This window comes from Pseudopodoces humilis, chromosome 2 (genome assembly GCF_049639895.1).
Source record: "Pseudopodoces humilis isolate 2021_Gansu_Grassland_sample_001 chromosome 2, ASM4963989v1, whole genome shotgun sequence".
NCBI lineage: Eukaryota > Metazoa > Chordata > Aves > Passeriformes > Paridae > Pseudopodoces > Pseudopodoces humilis.
Window position 1 is genome coordinate 10,145,150 of NC_142201.1, and position 14,691 is coordinate 10,159,840.

General features: G+C 36.0%; 1 protein-coding gene across 9 annotated transcripts in view; it reads left to right on the plus strand.

Moving 5' to 3' along the window:
• DMD (dystrophin) overlaps positions 1 to 14,691 on the plus strand; it is a 1,137,330-nt gene that overhangs the window by 841,031 nt on the left and 281,608 nt on the right. For all 9 annotated transcript variants that reach the window (XM_088068904.1, XM_088068916.1, XM_088068923.1 and 6 more), the window contains one exon: positions 13,127 to 13,244. In XM_088068904.1, the coding sequence (XP_087925030.1) occupies positions 13,127 to 13,244 (118 nt within the window). The remainder of the gene's footprint in view (positions 1 to 13,126; positions 13,245 to 14,691) is intronic.

The following is a 14,691-nucleotide window of genomic DNA, read 5'->3' on the forward strand; positions in this document are numbered from 1 at the left end:
ATACTTTGAAGAACAAATATCTAAAAACAGGAATAGAAGGAAATACATGCACAATTAAATTATGGGCAGTTAGTACAGGTATCCTCAGGCTGCTCTGTGAAGTTGTCTGAACCCACTGTGCCTTTTAAAGAAAACTGCATGGAATATGCAACAATGGAGACTTGCCTCTGACCTCCTTCTCTCCTGGGCACACACATCCATACCCAGGCTGCAGTACTGCAGTGTTGTGGATGTGTCTCGATTACAGACAGGCTGACTGCAGCTGTTTCAAATGAGATAAGGCTGGGGAGCACATGCCGCAACAGGTAAACAGTTCTGTATTCAGTCAGGTGAGACTCATCAGGTCTCATTAACTCAGACTATTCCTGAAAGGCTCTGTTCTGCTGAGCTGGTCCCAGGAATCACACAGCTGTGTTCACACCGTGCTCTGTGTGCATTAGTTAAGTCTATCTGGCCTTAGCTAGTTCTTTACTGGATCAGCTGTACAGCTTCTTTCCTGTGTTGTATGATGTAGTCCAGAACTGGGTTTGACTTATCCATAGGTAACTGAGGATTGACTGCCTTTCTGGAGTGTGAGCCTCAAATATCAGTCAGCTCCTCTCCTTCATATCACTGCTTTTCCTGTACCTCCATCTCCTCTGTGTCAGGTCTGTAGCCTGCTGTTCCCATTCCTGTTCCTCATTCCTGTTCCCCACCCTCCATACACCTGCCTTCACACACTGAGCTTGTGCTCAGTCTGAAACATTCACATTCCTAAGGTGAGAGGTGAATGGTTCAGGAGGCAGGGCTGCTACAGCTGTCCAGAAACCACTGTCCACTCTCCCAGGGAATTTATGTGCATTTTCAGTAGTACACTGGAGTCTGAGCACCCAAAATCTTGGGCTAATGATACTGTGGCAGTTGCTGCTTTTTGGTTTTTTTTACTTTTTTTTTTGTTACTCATGAGTATGCTCATGCTTTACGGCTTTTTAGGGTTTGAGGGATTGTTTATCTGTGGACAGAGATACAATTTAGAGTTAATTCAATAAGCATGCCCTCAGCCAGAAATTCTCTGCAATTGTGTGCAAGCATAGAAAACTCTCCTAATGTAGCTCTTATGTGACTTTAGTTGATTATGTTAGAGAACTTTCCTCCACAATAATAAGTTGCATGATCTGATTTACATATGCAATGTCTTACACTGTGGAAGACGGTTTGAAACATTTTCCTTTGATCTATGGTGACATTAGAAAATAATAAACCACCAGCCCTCCAGAGAACAACCTTGGCGTACATGGTGAATCTGTTATAATTATTTGTTATCTCTTAATGCCTGCACATCTGCAGCAGTGAGTAATTAAAGTTTGAAAGGAAGCTAAAATTTTAAAAGTTATTACAGTCTTCGCAGTTTTCGGAACTACGTTTGAGTTTGGGTTATTTTTGTTTTGTTTTGAGGAAGCATAGGGGTTATATTTGAAGAAGTTAAAACATCATTTTTGTACACATTAATCTACACCTGAGACTACTGACTAAGAAAATGTGATATCACAGCAGCTATTCCACTATCAGGAATCTATTTAGAAAAAAAATGAAAAATTTCTGACCACACATCTTCTCCATTACTGCATTCATAATGTCCTACACCACTGCTACCGGGGTTACATTTCTTTGGCATACTCTCTCAATATCACCTTAATTAAAATGACAATGTGCAACTTCAGGTATCTGTGCACCAACTGCTGTGCTCTGTGCTCCTTTCTTCACCTGCCCATCTTCAGTAAGGCAGCCCAGCCCTTTTGCATTTCTGTTGGCAGCTTCCTTCTGTTCCTTTTTCTTAGAGCTGTGTCCCTGTTACCCCTGTCCTCTGACCTTTCCTGGCACAAGGCAGAGAGCCAAAGGGAGGTCATGGGGGTAAATTGGCACTGTGGCATCAGAGCCACTGCTGCACCAACTAGAAATGGTCAGCCAGTGGCATTTCCATAGCCCTTGAGACCCTTCCTGAGGAAACAGCTGATACAGAGGATAAGGACATGCTAAGGCACATCTCCTAAACTTGTTGGGTTTTCTTTTTAATCAGAATATATTATGCTGTCATGGATAAATAAACTGATGTTGCTTTTAACTGGTTCATCAGCACTACAGGATAATGGCATCTGTTCAGTCTTATGTGTAATATTTCTCTTTTATTTCTTAGTGCAGTTGCCTAATTTTGTTTCAGCCCGTGTTTCCAGAGAGTTCTGCAAATCCCTTGGATGTGGCTACAATTTACATCTTTGCATTTTCTAGTGCTTGGAATGAAGGTATTTAGAAGGATACTCTGGAGGGATACAGTAGAAGCAAGAGAAATGGTTGATTCCTAAAATCAGTTTTCTTTTGTTAATAATTAATAGCTGACAAAAAGAAACTGCTTTCAAATGTAGCTCTCAAGAAAAACAACTCTTTCTTTTTCTGTCTGGTGGAAAAAGCCCCTGGAAAGAAGTGTGTCTGCATATGTATATGTGGTAATTTTAAATAGAAAAGAAGGAATAAGGTCAAAAAGTTGAATTAGAAAAAGTTGCCAAGATAGATACATTTTTCAGTTCCATAGACTGTAAAATAACTCCCAGTTTTGCAGGCTGCTATTTGCAAAAAACCAGTGACCTCAGTCTGGAGTCCTTCCAGGATTCAGCTCTTGAAGAACTGCTTGTCACAATCTAGCATTTCCATAGGGAGATACAAATCATTAATTTTTAAAAATATAGCACATTTGAGAGCTCTTGTTTCCACCTCCCAATATGGCCTTTCAGTAACTGACTTTGTTATGGTAACAGGGAGGGGGAGAGCAGGAAGCAGGGTCCAGATGCATCGTAAAAGCTTCCCAGTTAATTTGGGTTCTCCACCCTGGAGAACTGGCTGTGGCAATCCTCAGACAATCCTCTGTATGGGATGACATTTTCTTGTACCTTCCTAATTTAGTGAGTAAAAAGTGAAAATATCACATATCAGATAAGGCCAAATTGTCAGGTATGTTAAACTTGAAAATTATTATTCCAGGATTTTATATGTCTCTCTGTACTGTACTTCATGTCAAATTATGTGTCAGTGCTAGTGATGTGAATAACACCTTATTGGCTTTGGAATATTACTATTCAGTGAAAAACTGAAAATCAAGTTGGATTAACTAATAAAGATGACCAATTTTTACCACTGAGTTGTTAGCAGACAGGGCCATAAGCTCTTGGGTTTGGGAATTGAGGTCTGTGAATTAAGAAAAAAAAAATTTAAAAGGCCTCTTCTGTTAAAAAACAGCACTACAAAAATGGATGATGTACAGTCATTCCATCTTCAGTTATTTTCCAGCCTGACTGACACCATTATGGAACTGAATATAGTGAATTTATGAATGTGGTCAGAATTTTTTACACAAAGCAGTGTGCAGTATAGTTTGTTGTTAAACTGAGGCTCATTTTTGTAGTACATGGGAGAGCAAGCACATGAGAACTGTGTAACAAAAACCTGGCAACGAGTTTATTTCTTTTTGGAACTGTGGAAATACCTTTTCTATAAAATGTTTATATTTTACAAACATTACAGGAAGTGTAAATAAAAATACACTGCAAGATACAATTTTATACCTATTTTCATTCCAGTGTCCCAGGAAAAAGTTGAGTAGCTAAAAAACAAGTTCTGTTCCTCCAAAGCAAGGGAATTGCAGCCATAAAACAATAGCAATGCACAGAAAATCCAATGCACAGAAAATCTTATTTATGGAAAAAATGTCAATATTTCCAAACAAAGATAAAAGAGAAGAATATTTTCATTTTTACTTTTAATATTGTCAGAAACATTTATTTTATTTATAGGTGCATTGTAACATTATCTCAAGAAATCCTCTTCCTCTGTTCAGACCGGATTGTGATACTCAAGCTTATTGCCCCTCTGGCCTCAGTTACTCCTCAGTTACAGAATAGAAATCAGAGGAAGGTCCTTAATTTTGGAATTTTATTAATTTTGTTCCATCTTTGTTATTGCAAAGGCCCTCTGTAATATCCACATCTATACCTACTCGTATATCGCCATGTGTGTATACATGAATAAATATTAAAGGCAAATTGTCTTTTCCTGCTTTTATTATTGTAGTGCCAAGCTACTTTATCAGGGATTGTTTCTTTTCTATTTATATCAGATTCATTTCTGAAACTGCTATTCAGATAATAAAACTGAAAAAGAAAAATGCTAATTTTTCTTCCACTGGAGTAGCATTATGTGGCTCCTCTGCAAGCTACTAATCAATGTCTGTACCTTATGCCCCAAGCAGTGTTTACAGATGAAATATATTAACTGTTCATAGTAAGAGTTCTTCTTGTCTGAACAAGAAATAACCCCAGTATGTTGCTTAACTTTATGCTTAAACACTGCTCTCAGCCAGAAATTGATTAAATATATTTAAGTTCTATCTGTGTGAGGGAGGGGGACCAAGTAAGACTGATGCTTATTTGAGGAAACCAGTGCTGAAAATCATCTGAGAGAAACTGGCATTATAGGGGAGTTAATTTTTAATTTTTTCTTTTAATTTCCCACAGAATCAGAGGTTTCAAGGTTAGAAAGGACATGTTCATACACTATATATGATACCAGTCCATGGGATTTTGCATATAGATTCACCTTCCTACTCTTCCAAACTATGTCTATTAATTTCATTTAATTAAAAATTTCTGTTAATAGTTTTGTATATTCTTTAGTGATTTGCTCTGTATTTAAACATATTCGCTACTAAGAATCTGCATCTTTTTTGTTTAAGCTTTATTGTCTTCAATTTCCAATATACCTTTCCAATTTTATTGTTTCCATCATTAATAACTATTGTATTATTAGGAAACTATCTTAAGTAGCTTTTAGCATGAGCAAATTTACCCTCTGCAGCAAGATATTTTAACCAAGGGGCAGCACCAAAAAATGCCAGGAAAGTCCAATAAAATGAGACATAATTACATAATGTAAATGCATATGTACTCCTTGAAACTCCTGCCCAGCTGTGCTGCTGCTCAGCTCTACAGTAGTGGTGGTTGCTGTGCTCCTCTGCTTTGGCTTTTGCATGTGAATAGAAGCCCTTCCAACCTACTCTGCAGAAATTTAAAATCCAGTACCCATCTTTGCAGTAAGCCCTCCTTCACCTGCCCCTTGGGAATATGTGCTTTAATCTAACAGGTGTTCTCCACCAGCACTTCAAAGGTATTCACTGGAAACGCAGAAGGGAGAGGTGCTGCCTATTCTCCTTCCCTCATGTCTGTTCTAGAGGAGAAGGCATCCATCCACACCTGCTTCCAGTGTGTGCCCTTGTGGCCAAGAAGGCCAAGCGTACCCTGGAGTGCCTTAGGAAAAGTGAGATGAGTGTATCTGGGCTCCTCAGTACAAGAGAGACCTGGAGCTCCTGGAGTGGGTAAAGTGTGAGGCTTTAAGAAAGAAGAAAGAGGATGATGAAAGGTCTGGAGCATCCCTCTGATGAGGGAAGGCCAAGGGAGCTGTATCTACTTTTCCCTCCTTTTGCTGTTAATGAAATATGAACATCAGAATTTTTCAGGTTTCCACCTTTACCTTCTGTACAATTGTTGACTGTAGTTAACTACATAGCAACAAAAATGTGGAGAAATAAAAACTAGAAGTAAATCAAACAAAGAAACAAGCACTACCAAAAAAAAACCAATAAAAATGGAGACAAAAATAAAGGAAAGCGTATTTCTCTGAGGAAAACCTGTCTAAATATACCAGAAAAGTTTAAGTAACAAAACTAGGCTTGTAACTTCATCTTTTGACATGACAATGAGATGTGAATAAAGATCTGCCTTACTAGAGTTAGGTTGAAGTTATTTCAGAATTATTCCAACATTTCTGATAGAGTAAATAAGAAACACCTTCCCTTTCTCCTGCCCCCTACCTACACACAGACCTAAATGATATTAAGTTCACTCTAAGAAAAAAAATTGTTTAACAATTTTTGTTTTCATTTTCAAAAGCTAAGCCAAACAAACCAGAATAATCTTTCTTCAATTTACATTTTTCTTGAGAAAAACATCTAGTTTCCTAAGTTCCTAAATGTAAACTCACCTGTCAACTTATGTTGTGACAATCCATTTTATTCTTCTTAATTATTATTCACTTGCTATTACTGGAGAAACCTTCCAATAAAAGTAATAAAAAATTTCCAGAGGATCCAGTAGAAACTGATGAAGTCATCCTCTGGGGTTTTTCTTGAAGCATAAAATTGATTCAATCTGATAATTTCCCTATAAAATTGTATAATTTGCAGAGCATCTTTAGTCAAACTATTAGTTTTCCTTCTCCATAAATGTTATTTTCTTAAATTAAAAAAAACAACACAAACACAGCAAAAAATATCTGTTTGTTTTCTTACATTCCTAATATAATGTCTGCTCAATAGTATTTTGCTTCTGTCTAAAAATGTGATGAAGAATTGATAAGCGTATCATTAAAAAAAAACAATAAAGACTAAATCTGAAGCCTTGAAAACAGAGCATCTGCCCTCAGTGTTCTTGGTAACACACATTTGTTACGTGTATTGGAAAAGCCCTTAATTTGAAAAACCATTAGTTATAAAGAAGAAATGAAGTAGTAAATTTTGCAAATTCACATTCCACAAATGGCAGCTGTACACTGAAAGATTTCAGTTCTGCTGACTGATACAGAAACTGGGGATGCTCGGTTCCCATCCATTAAGTTATTTAGTGGGATGAAGGGAAGTCAGCCTGGAATAGTTTTGCCTGGTTGTTTAAATGCTTATACTTTACTGCAAGTAAAAGTAATACTGGATGGCCACATTGTTTGGGGGCAAGATATGTATCCCATATCCCATATGTATCCTATAAACAGTTCATGTAATCAGATTTACTGTTAGAGCTTTAATCCTGTTTCAGTCTTCAGTTCTTACATGTGATTTATCACTGCATTCTAGTGGAATGGATCTCATTACGGCCAAACACCCAAATCTTTGAATGTTGTTCTACTTGTAACAGATACATCTTTAGCTTTATTCCTCTTTTTTCCTGGCAATAGCTATGATAGAGCGAATTCCTTTTGTCATGGAATGATTCATTCACAAGCCATGTTAAACTGTAATATTTTTCTAGTCTCCTCTCAATCTTTTCCATCCTGTATGCTGGGTGGACTCCAGTGCAGTCCATCAGGGCATCTCAGTTGTAATGAACAAGCTGCTTGATGGTTTGATCCTCTTGATCTTGATCTTGATTTTCAAAGTCCTTTCCTACGGACAAATGGGGACCAGGGTGAGAGGGAGGATGAGTTATCCCAGCTCCCACTGCCACCATCACCTTACTTTTTACCATCCTTTTTGGTCAACACATGGAGACTCAAATTAAGTACTCCTTGCTCTTTTTGGTTTTAGTGCTCATTGACAGCCTGTTGCACACCTTGCTGGCATAACCTCCTGTCATGAATTGGGCTTCCTAAGCTGTAAAGGAACATTCCCAATGCCACCAGCATAATTGAATGAGCCATTGTCACAAAAAAAAAATAAAATAAAACAACACAAAAAGTTCTGTGATGCTTTTTCATGCATCTCATGCAATAGCTGATAAGCTGTCACTGGTGGCTTCCCCCAGCATCACTGATGGAACTGATATATTCCCTTAGACAGCAATGAGAGCTGCTGAGGCAGTTCTTGAGGTGGCCCTAAGTGGACATAAAAGTACATGCTTAGGAAATCTTGCACTACATAAAGCACTCGGGAAAAATCAAATTCATAGTGTCTAGTCTGTTAAAGTTCTGATTTCACTGACAGGCACCAATCAGCTATCAGCGCTGCTAAATAGTTACTCTTGATCCTCATATTTTCCTAAAACTGTGCATGCTTTGGAGGGAAAACAGAAAACAGTTAATAGTCAAAAAGAAAAGTTGTTTCAAAAGAGAAAACTCCTTTGCATTATATTGCTTTCATTGTTTCATAATTTTATGTTTAAATATAGAGAGTATGTAAATGACCATTTTCACTCATATTCTCCTCCTGCTTAGTGACAAGAAAACAAATTCAAATTGTGTTTGGGAGGAATATCTTAACAAAGCCAATTTTATTATGCAAATGAATTGTAGGTGTTGCATATCTGCATTTTCTGAAATTGTTAGCAATTTTTTCCAAAGCTTTCTCCCTTTCTAGGTGTGTGTATGTAACACATTATATTTAGAGAACCAATCACCTACAAGAAACTTAGTTGTTTTAAGTAAAAGTTGCCTTGACTATACATTTTGGAAGTTACCAGTTCATTTTTTGCTTAAATTTAAGGTTTTGAGTATGAAGTTTTTTCAAAAGATGAGCAAATAATTTCCTAACAGCTATTTAATGGAATTATGTTTTTCTGAAGACATCATAGTAGTTAGTTCAGAGGAGCAAAAACCTTCATAGGATAAGAAATATGTCTTCCTTCTCCCTTACATTCTTGTATTAATCATCCATTTGTGCTCTGGTGGTTCACTGGTTCATTTCATTAAACAAGGTTGGGAGTGGGCCAAAACAAATCATCCAAAACAACAATTGTGAAGTCAGTCTTCAGCCATGGCTTCTTAAAGGCAAAAAGTGCTTCCAGTTTGCTCTTAACAAGGAAAAGCAAAAATTTTCTAAATTGCTGTTTTGCCTAAACATGATTTTTTTGATCACTCACTATTAGCATTCTTGTACTTAGTAGAAAATAGATGACAAGGTGTATTTGACTGGGAGCATGTAAGCAGCAACCTTAACTCTTGTTGATGTGTTTAGGTTCAGCAAAGGGAGATGAAAAGTCTTGGCTTTGGTGTGGGAAAAGTTTCTTCAGATACTAAAGAGTGAACACCTATAATCAGCACTAGTAAAAGATTAAGATGAATGTGTAAGTCTTGGTACCACCCTGGAGTTCAGCTATTCCACTTTGATAACACTTGCCATAAAGCCAAGGGAAAAAAAAAAGGAAAAAAGAAACATTGGATAGATTTAAAGATCCTTTTATAGAAAATAGCATGGCCAGAGTGACAATTATGTAGGCTGTATATTATAAAGCTAGAAAATATTTTAATTCTCAGTCTCAAACCTTGCAGTAGTCCCACCAAGAATTTGTCACACTTCACCTGTTTCAGTTTGTCAGTTTATTTTTTAGCAATTTTTATGCAAGTTATTTCGGTCGCTGACTTGAACAATTTGTTCCATACCTCAACACCCATTTTGTGTAAGAAAATCATAAAAGTTAGGAACCTGAAAATTGGATTTTTCTTTTGAGCAGCTGCCGTCCGCAAATGTGGAAAGATTGTTAAAGTGAATAGCATCACTTTCTAACAAACTCTAGGTAGGTTGGATGACTGTATCTCATTACTCGTTATCATGCATTGCTGTGCTCTCACCAAGCATCACCATGCTGGCATTCATAGATACATGGAAGAAAAATAAAAGCTCTTTTGGGGTTTAAAGGTGTGTTTGTACAACCATGCATGTCAGTGGTCCTTCACTGTTGACCTTCTCATGTGGAGTTGCATTTATAATTAAACAAAATTTCTTGATTGAAATGTGGTCTATAATGTTCTGGAGAATGCATTTTTGTACCTTTACAGAGCACTAGAAAAGTGTTGGTGGAGACAAATTGTATGCAAAATATTTTTTTTTATTAAAAAACCTACAACTTTTAGTTTAACTGACTCCCTAAGTCATTGTGCTTGTACTTTTGGTGACCTAATGGGGATTGGATAGATTTCTGTTTCATTTATTTTGAAAGTAGTTTAATTATAACTTTCATTTCTGTATTACCCATTTTTATATAGCACATTTGTTTCCATGTGCTGACATTCCAAATCAGAAGCATCTGGTCTGTTGCATCTGCTGTGCCTCCACCAGGGTGCCACTATTAATGAGTTTTTATTCCTATGGCTGTTGTAAAGTTTCCACTTAGTTTTCTGTTGAGGATGGCTATACAACCAAATTCATAAAAGTTTTTAAAGCTATCTCAAGATATTAATTGCTTCTGATTATATTTTTGGTGGTTTTATTTGTTTGTTTTAGATCATTCAGCTAATACTTTAAAGCTATTCAATTTTAATTTTTCCCCAAAATCATATTCAGTGGTCTTTTAGTTTGTATTCTTCAAAGCACTGTTCTTCCTAAGCATAATTAACTGTATTTTTATTAACCCAAAAAATCAGCTTGTATGATCAGTTTATCCAATCACAGAATATTTTTCTGAATATGATAACACTTTAAGTGGAGCTCAAGTGTTGTTGTTTATTTTCACGCTACAGGATCACAGGAAGAGATAGAAATTATGTGTTTTAGTAGCTACTTGTATCCAAGTCTCCATCAGGGTTTGGTACATACACTGCAGCTACCATATGGAGCACGTATTTGTGAAGTCTTTTAAGACAAACTGGTAGAACAAGACCAGTAAACATTGCAACAATTTTGTAGTTGTAATTGGTAAAATTCTGCCAATTAAATAGGATGTTGCTTGGGTAAAGTTCTCAGACACTTTGTATTAAATCAAGGAATAAATATATTTATTTGAGAATTGCTGTTTTTTCTAAGGGCAAGAAAAGAAATCTGTGTTATAATTATGTATTATTGTCTTATGAAAGGTCTAAGAATCTTCAGCTCTGTCTACAGTGTTAAGAGTTTTAGAGTGTCCTTTTTGACCTTTCCAAAATATATTCTTGTGCATCCAGAAGAAAATAATTTTATTCAAATTAAATGGCAGAAGAAAGGCTGTCCACACAATCCATACAGGGATGAGATTTTTATATCCCGAGGGAACAGCAGAACTAGCAATACTCACTTTAAAGAGGCATTTCTAGTTTTTCCTGAATGTCCAGTTCAGGACATGCAGATTGGTCTTGGGGGTAAATCCTTCTGGGAGCCCTTGGGCGCAGATCATTTCCTCATTTTGGTACTGAACAAATCTTTTCTGACCTGTCCTTACCTAGCGCTTCATTTCTTACCATATGAAACACATAACAGCAGCTTTCTTTTGTGGTGATAAAAAAACAGCATTAAATGTCTAGTTGGAGGCTCAGGTTGGATCAGATAAATCACTCTGTTTGAATGTTTCAGTATAAAATGATACTTAGGAAACTTTAGGGAAGAGAGTCACTGTTGGCATAAGACCTTAAAATGACTTAATTTGCTTTTCCCCTTCAAAACATTTGCTAGGTAGGGAAGGAGAGAGAATGCGAAGGGACAGGATTATCTGAGCCTGTTGTGTGTGCTTTAGTGTTCTTCTTCGCTGTCCATTTTGGCAATATGTGTAATACAGATGTTGTTCGACTGCACTGGGACTGCTTTTCCCATTATAAAATTCATGTCACACATTAACTTGTCTTCTTAGAAAATGGAGTTTGGAAGGCACATAGATATCTAGAGATAGTAATGGCATCAGTAGATTTTATTTCTCTTACTAAGGAGAGACTTCTAATGAGAAATTTCTTCTTTGCTTAATTATGCAAGCTGCTGTTTTAACTTCATGTCTCTGCAATTCAATCAGTATACAAGTGAAAAAATACCATCCAAACTTTTGGGTATGACTTTAGAAAGCCAGTTATAATAGATTTTCAAAGACCTGATACAGAAGTTAGAAACAAGAAATTCACAGGGTGAAACTAGATGTACATCTTGAAATTTATCCTTTTTTTTTCTCGAGAGTTTGTAACTGAACAAAATGAAACTCTATGGAGCTTTTAGTTTGCTTTTGATAGTACATGCTGTAGCGACTGAAAGCTATATTCTCATGCTCTTTTGTTAATCTTATTGAACAGAAAATGGTATTAAGTCTTTATTTGTAACCTTCAGCTTGGTGGAAATTATGCAACCATAGTCTGAAGCTGGAGAGTCAAATTTAAGATCAGACTTACACATCTTTTCTATCCAGAAGAGTCAGTGAATAGCTTCTTTTTAAAATCAAGTATCTTTATTTAGAACAAAAACATTTTAAGGAGAGGAGACTTTTAAGACAATAAAATACTCCAGACAGTTTATCCACAGGCAGGTGAGAATGCAAACACATAATAACAGTGACTATGTAACCAGCTTAAAAAATAGAAATCCTTCTCTGGCCTTTTTTGCAAACTGATAACTGTTGAAGTGTACCTACTGTCTGATGGCACACTGTTCTGTTCTGATGACTAAAAAATGTAGGCAGAATAAAAGTAATTTTATTACTTTTTCATGGTTTTGTAATAAGTATTGCTACTTCCATCTCCTAAGACTGGGAAATCTAATGAGCATCTTTTCTGGAAACTCCACAAGAGGTAGCTGAAGTGTCTGAATTTGGTCAATGTCTTTTAAAGACATATGTGGATGCCTCTCATCTGAGAGACAATTGTACTGATTCCTTGTTTGCTCTTCCCTAATCCTTCAAAATAAGTTAAATATATGCATAAATCATATATGCCTTACTTTCCTTGAGTTTTCATTTTCATTTTATCTAAAGCTATTGTAATTTAGTTTTTATTGCCTTCTGAATACCATGAAGCTCATCTTTTTCCCCATGAGAAACTCTAAATCCACTTCTTACTTTCTAGTCAGATCACCTGGGCTTTATATATTGGTTTGAGTAGCATATAAATTATTCTGAGTGTTAATTATTTTTCTGATAGGTAAGGACTAAGGACAGAAAAAAGTGACATTAACAGTCTTACAATGGCTTTTAACCGATAGATAATAATTAAACAGTTCTGAAATATTAAAAAATAAACATAATTTATTAGACTTCATAAGTTAGTAGGAAAAGACTGCCTAATCTGACAAAAATGTAAGCCTTTATATGTTCTTTCTAAAATACAGAGTAAAATATCAGTTAATATAGAAAAATAGTGTCGTCCTATGTAGGTTTATAGATGATAATAGCTTATCCTGCATAATTTGAAGTGTTAAAAATGAAGAATGATTTCTACTTTGTATCTAGTTTTACAGGTTCTTTTAAAATTATCCGTGCAAGTTATACTTGGTGTTTTTAAATTAATATCAACAATATTTAGAAGGTCTAGACCAAATTCTTTGTATTATTTGAAACAGAAAACAATGTTTTTGCTTTAAGTCAAGTTTGCACAAAAAAAAAGTCCCTATATGTGGTCTTCTCAAAAGCTCTTTATGCTTTCTTCTTTATTTTTTTTTAAATTTGTTTTCAACTAGGCAATACTACAGGATCTGGAGCAAAGACGTCCCCAGCTGGATGAATTAATAACTGCAGCACAAAATCTAAAAAACAAGACGAGCAATCAAGAGGCCCGGACAATAATTACTGACCGCAGTAAGTGGTGATTATGGCATTTCAACAAGCGTGGAAAGTGTTGTCCTATCTAATAAGCATAGCACTTTATGCCTTTGCCTATGAGAAGGAGAGTTCCAACAGGTGACAGTTCTCACACAGGTTTTCCAAACTGTCTATAGAAGAAATATCAGTGAAAGTCAGTGACCCCATATTTCAGATTTTTCATCATAACTTCATACTGCTTGTCTGCATAGTGGAAGGACATTGTACAAAATATAGAATGTGAGCACTGAAAATAAAAAAAATGCATTTGTTCTTACGCAAGGAGAAGAAAGAAAGAATTCACAGAGCATAGCCACAGGCTTGTAAGAAGCTTTCAATTCCATCCCTCGTAGTACAGCTGCAGGCTCTTCTTTCATCTCCCCTCGGCTGACGCACAAGTCTGATGATGCTCTGCATTACTCTGTATTATTTCTTCAGTTCTGTTTTCCCTTTCCAGATTTAACCAACTAGCTGTGCCTAAGGTGGAAAAATTAGTAGATTAAGTTTTAGAAGATGTCTATAGATCGCACAGTGTTGTCACCATGAAAGCTTGCGTGTCCTTATACCCCTCACTATAAGATGAAACACACTGTCAAGGTCATTTCATAGAAGCAGTCCTTGTGATGGACTGCTGTATATCTTCAGTTAATATCTCAAGTTCTCAGGACTAGAAACTAAGAAAAAATGGATTTTTCTATGGTCCTTAAGGTCTCCTATGGAGCTCAGAGAAGACCCAGGCCAAGTGCTCTGCATGTGGACAGAGTTAGGTACAATTCATTTGAGGTAGATGCAAACTCTTCTATACATCCTGGCCTGGAGACTGGGACTTGTTCCCTGAAACTGATGACTTTTTGTGAATGTAGGCTGAATCTTTCTATCCCCATAATTAAAAACTTACTATATCTATATACTTATTATCTCTTTCTTTTTATTCCATCGGGTAAGTACATTATATTCCATGTCCAAATCAAAATGCATGTTTGGACCACATTGTTGGTAGTCACATTTATAAATGCTATTTAGAGTATATCCTATGTAAATAACATTGTTAAACTGCTACTGAAAAAAGCCTCTTAGAGAAGGAGAAGCTTTATGTTTTAATTAAAATTTGAGAAGAAAGGGATACTGCTTATATATTACATTAAACCCACTCCCGTTGGACATGCAAATTAATTTTAGAATCACCTATTCATTGGAATTCTCATTAATTGTGTACATACACTTTAACTTTATAGTGCTTATTCGAAGCCAATACATGTAGTACTCCCATCAGTGTTTTGTAGTAGGTTTTAATTTTTAATTGTGATACAAGTCTTCTGAAGTTAAGAATTGTAGACTTTGAAAAAATGCAAACATTATTCTTATATACCCTCATGTGAATTGTATGCATGACTAAATTTTCTTCTGTTGGAAAACCATAGTTCACTTTAAGTGAATTTGCCGA